Source organism: Sinocyclocheilus rhinocerous, unplaced genomic scaffold, assembly GCF_001515625.1.
Source record: "Sinocyclocheilus rhinocerous isolate Xijiao unplaced genomic scaffold, SAMN03320098_v1.1 scaffold8, whole genome shotgun sequence".
Taxonomy (NCBI): domain Eukaryota; kingdom Metazoa; phylum Chordata; class Actinopteri; order Cypriniformes; family Cyprinidae; genus Sinocyclocheilus; species Sinocyclocheilus rhinocerous.
The window spans coordinates 3,304,534-3,310,068 of record NW_015666800.1 but is presented as its reverse complement, the minus strand read 5'-3'; the positions used below and the strand labels follow the sequence as shown (position 1 = coordinate 3,310,068).

At 36.7% G+C, this 5,535-nt stretch overlaps 1 protein-coding gene across 1 annotated transcript in view; it reads left to right on the top strand.

Moving 5' to 3' along the window:
* LOC107733163 (MAM domain-containing glycosylphosphatidylinositol anchor protein 2-like) overlaps positions 1-5,535 on the top strand; it is a 187,528-nt gene that overhangs the window by 172,767 nt on the left and 9,226 nt on the right. The window contains exon 14 of the mRNA XM_016544695.1: positions 4,724-4,888. Coding sequence (XP_016400181.1) covers positions 4,724-4,888 — 165 coding nt within the window. The remainder of the gene's footprint in view (positions 1-4,723; positions 4,889-5,535) is intronic.

Here is a 5,535-nt window from a genome sequence, read left to right as displayed (position 1 = left end):
AAAGCTGAATAAATAAGCTTTCCATTGATGTATGGTTTGTTAGGATATGACAATAATTGGCCGAAATACAACTATTCGAAATTCTGGAATCTGAGGGTGCAAAAAAATCAAAATATTGAGAAAATCGCCTTTAATGTTGTCCAAATGAAGTTCTTAGCAATGCATATTAGGAAATTTACAAAATATCTTCATGGAACATGATCTTTACTTAATATCCTAATGATTTTTGGCATAAAAGAAAAATCTATAATTTTGACCCATACAATGTATTTTTGGCTATTACTACAAATACACCCCAGCGACTTAAGACTGGTTTTGTGGTCCAGGGTCACATATCGTCAGCAAAGTGAAGGCTTGTAGAGAGGGGCTAATAGCATTAGCGTCCAAAGGCACTTTCAATTTCTCATGTTGCTAAAGGAGTGCGCAGGCTGGCTTTTGATTGGATGCCGTTTAGGGGAAGATGCTCAGTGGCTTCCATTAGCTGCACTTTCAGAGAAATGGTGTCAGTCATTAAACTTGACATCGGATCATGACAGCTCCGGTGTGCAACTGGATAATTTCCATGGGTCAACACATCACTAATGCAATCAGCTTGTCTAGTACTTTGGTAAAGTAGAGGAATCTGGAGAATGCAAGTCATAAGTTCAGAAAAAGCACTGTGGTGCTTATTTAATCTATATATTGAAGGGGGGTTTTATACAGAGAGTGCTGCAGGGATTACGTCATTTTTGTAGGCCAACCCAGAAGTTAGCATCACCCTGGTTCCCTCAAGAAAAAGACAGTAGGATTTTTGCATTAGCTTTTAGATTACTGCAGAAAATGATCAACAAAGTTTGTCATTCTTGCACATTATGTATTTTGAAGCCTAAATTATCATTTAATAATCATTCAATCTTGATTGAAACTCAAAATGGTAACAAAGAATACATTTAAAACTTGTGAATGATCAAAAGCAGTATGTTTCTATTAGTATTTTTTCACATGGTACAGATGAGAAGTACAATTCATCCATGTAATGTGCAAGGTGCCACCTTTTTTGCCACCCCTTTATCCCAATGTTGCAAAATTACAACACTGACATAGCAAGTTCAAAATCTAAAATGATCAAAGCATTCAACAATACCTTAATATCTACATGATCTAGACATATTACTTTAATGTTGATTTATCCAGTCCAGAAAAGCAAGATGATGTGCTTCAAGGGAAGTTCGCAGGTTGTGGGACTTCATGGCCAGGCAAACAGGCCTATTTTTAAAATCTAGCATCCAATAGCATTGCAAGGCTGAACAATAGGACCTATAAGTTGTGTAAATGTGGTCTTAGAGAGAAAAAACAAACATGAGCACTGAGCAGGTTTATTTAAGTCAAGCTAAAAACGATGTTGTAACATTACAACAGTGGGCCTTACAGGCTTAAGTGAACTTAAAACAATCTTCACATAAACCCATTATAATAAATAGCATATTTAGCTACATGTACCCTTCAGCAAGTAGGAAATATACAGAAATTGAATAAAGTTATTAAACACTAAATTCTAAATGAAATATAGATGAATCCTTAAAGCTACAAAAGTTATTGATTTCCTCTTGTATCTTTTGTTCTTTGATGAACAGACATCAAAGCAGCTGGTTATTAGGTTATTTTGGCTCCTTTAAGAGCTGCCGCTGCTGAACATGACGCGGATCTGACACGCATCGTATTTTCTCACAACTCTTTACCTTTTCTGACTCACTTCAGGTCTTAAAGTCTCTATAATGAGCTGACGAGTTGAATCGGGTGTGTTAGATGAGGGAGACAGTGCTGGGCTGCTCCAGGACAGTTTTGAAAACCACTGCATTTCAGAGACATGTTCTTAAATGTAATTCACATATAACAAATGCTTTCATGCATGCACAGTTTTAAGGCAGTTTTAATCGCCTTTTTGGTAACTTCAAGACAAAACTAACGACATTCAACATTCAACTCGTCACAGATCGGCTCTGGTTGGAGTGCACATCTGAAAAGTCTCCCGTTTGATGTGATCATAAAGACGTTCTGCGTCTAAATAAACGAAATTCTTGTCAAGAAAAAAGATACCGCTGCAGCAGTTGTGAGTGGGGTGGCCAACCCTTATGTTAATTGTGTTAAATATTTTTAATGTGTTAAACTGAAAAAAATAATTGCATGAGTTAACTCATTAATTTTGACAGCACTACTATAAATTACAAAGTCTGTTTTAGAATAGTTTAGAAGAGAGCAAGTATAACCACAACAAAGCTGTAAAAGTGAGCTAGTGAGTAGGTGAGTTTACCTTTTTGACGTTATGATGTTTAATGTCCCTGACAGTCACTTTAGTCCAATTTAGCCACTTGATAGCAACTACCTTTTTCAAGACAAAAAAAACTCACAAAATTACATATTAAAAGAAAATTACATATTACTGATGAAAATATCTTGAGCTTGTGTTAACCACAGACCTTATGTTTAGGCATTTAACCAAACACATTCTGAAAATTTATTGACTGCAGGACAATGAAACTGGAAGTGCTAAAACGCTAACTTGTTTCTGGGTTTTAGGACTCATTCATGCAGCACTCTGTTAAAGGGTTAGTTCACCCAAAAATGAAAATTAGCTTGTGTTTTACTTACCCTCGAAGCATCCAAGGTGTATATGACTTTCTTCTTTCAGACGAATCCAGTCGGAGTTATATTAAAAATTGTCCTGGCTATTCCAAGCTCTATCATTGCAGTCAGCTGGTGTTGCAGTTGAACAGTCCACAAGTCGTCAAGCATCCTAGGTGTATATGACTTTCTTCTTTCAGACGAATCCAGTCGGAGTTATATTAAAAATTGTCCTGGCTATTCCAAGCTCTATCATTGCAGTCAGCTGGTGTTGCAGTTGAACAGTCCACAAGTCGTCAAATAAAGCTCACGCATTCATAATAAAACGTGCCACAGACGACTCCGGGGGATGAATAAAGGCCCCCTGTAGCAAATCCATGAATTTTTGTAAGAAAAATATCCATATTTCAAACGTAATAAACACTTTTCTCTCACTTCCGCTGACTGTCATACGCAGAAGCCGTTCAGGCGGATGACGTAGGACGTATGCGTTGTGCACGCGCCTCTGAGAAATGCAGGAGCAAACTTTCAGAGTATGACAGCCCTTGGTCAATATACAATATACTGTATGTACTGTGAAAACTTGTTTTTGCTTTGTCAGATGAGCTTTGCTAAAGTAAGGAAACTTTGCTTCCTTTGCTCCTATTAACAGTGGCGGCTCGTCGGGGGAGGCAGGGGAGGCACAGCTTCCCCATAATTTTGAGGTGAAATGGGAGGAGGACGACTTAATGTTAATAAAATTCACAATTCATTTCAGTTCATGTCTCAGAATGTGTATTTTTTGTTTGTAATTTCACAGAGCGCGCTAATCCAGAGGCCGCGGCGAATACCAGAAGCGATAAAACTACAGCCGCACACACTTCCTCGTCCAACAACAGTGGCCGCAAAAAAAATCAGCTCCACAGTTCCTTTAGCACTCATGAATCCACCTCCTTGACAATTTCCTTGTCATTTCACCAAATCATTCTCCTGCAGCTAAACACGTAACTGTTATCCAATCCGTGTTTTCAAAACTAGGAGTTCCCCTCTCTCCCGGAAAAACCAAGGGCCCTTCTACATACCTTAATTAAATGGCGCAACAGGCAGCTCTCTTTTAACACAGACTTTTAAGAAGGGATGGATGTTTGCTTCAAGTGATAGGCCAGGTAAGTGAAGTTATATTATCTTGCTGTATGTATGTCGTTTTCTTTACGTTTTCTAACTAAAAGCAACCAAAAAGCCATTTTAAAGTGGTTAAGCAAATTATAATAATAATAATCGGCAAGGATCCCAGACCATACAATTAGTGTGCCTCCTCTATTTTAAAACCCACGAGCTGCCACTGTCTATTAAACAAACTCATGAGACTAGCGTATCTCAGAGGCGCGCGTGCTGCACATACATCATATGCCTTAGTAAAACACAAGCTAATTTTCATTTTTGGGTGAACTAACCCTTTAATATTTCAATTAAGGGATATTTAAGGGCTTGACTTGTGTGAAAAAACCCAGGTCAATAGCTCTTTAAGTCACTCTGACCTGATATAAAAAGAGGCTTTTAAGAGGCTATGAGAAATGTGAATTGAAAAATCTTTTGTCCTATGCTATGGAGTCACTGAGGTCCTATTGATTATTCTTAGTTAGTGCAGAGTTCAGTGGAGGTGTGCTGAGAGAATTTATAGCCTGATAATTTAGCAGATTTGAGTCACTGTGTGACATTGATTCTACACAATTAAAATTATTGTGCCAAATTTAATTTATTCTCTGAATTTAATGTATATGCATACACTACTGTTTAAATGTTTGGGGTCAGTATGACTTTTTTTTCAGCAAGGATGCATTAAATCGTTCAAAAGTGACAAAGATGTTTATAGTGTAACAAAAAATTATGCTGTTCTTCTGAACTTTCTATTTTTCAAAGAATACTGAAAAAAAAATGTATCACTGTTTCCACAAAAATTTAAGCAGCACAACTGTTTTCAAAATTGATAATAATAAATGATCTTGAGCACCAAATCAGCATATTAGAATGATTTCTGAAGGATCATATGACACTGAAGACTGGAGTAATGATACTGAAAATTCAGCTTTGCCATCACAGGAATAAATCAGTTCATTTTTATGTACTTGTGCACTTTGTACAGGTTTCTACATGTACATTGAGACCTCACGACCACGTCTGGAAGGAGACAAAGCACGACTGTTGACTCCATCCTTCAATGTTGCCCCTAAAAATCCCTACGGGAATGTGGCCACCAACCCAACATACTGCTTCAGCTTCTTCTACCACATGTATGGGAAACATATAGGTGGGTTACTGTTAGCACAATACACCATAAAGAATCCTGATGTGATTAACTGAGTGGAATATATGCAATGCTATCTAATTAGTGTTGATCAGTGTTGGTTACTTTGGAAATGTAAAAGGTTACAGATTACAAGTTACACTATTTAAAATGTAATAAGTAGTGTAACTGTTTCAACTGCTTTATTAAAGTAATGTAACTTATTACATTTGATTACTTTTGATTACTTTTCTAAATTTCTAACGAAACATTTTCAAGCATTTAAACCAAGCAGGGTTAACCTTACAGTAGAACTCAACTGATTACTGTCAGACTCTTTCATCACTTGAATTAAGATTATAATAGTTTAATTTTACCACCACAAAATCAGACTTTAGCACCTCTTTTTACTTTGGGATTGTTCTGAGGTTAAATACAGATTTACAGATTTACTATCAATACCTTAAAAACACAGTTAATCTTAAAAAATTAAGCACATACATAAACCCAAATAGGAAATAAGACAGTTATCGAATAAGCATGTGTCCTATTCTATGTCCTAAACTCCTGAAAATATTTTAGAGCAGTCAATTCAGTTTGGAAAAGAAATCAATTCTGTGTCTGTGTGTGTGTGTGTGTGTGTGTGTGTGTGTGTGTGTGTGTGTCTGTCT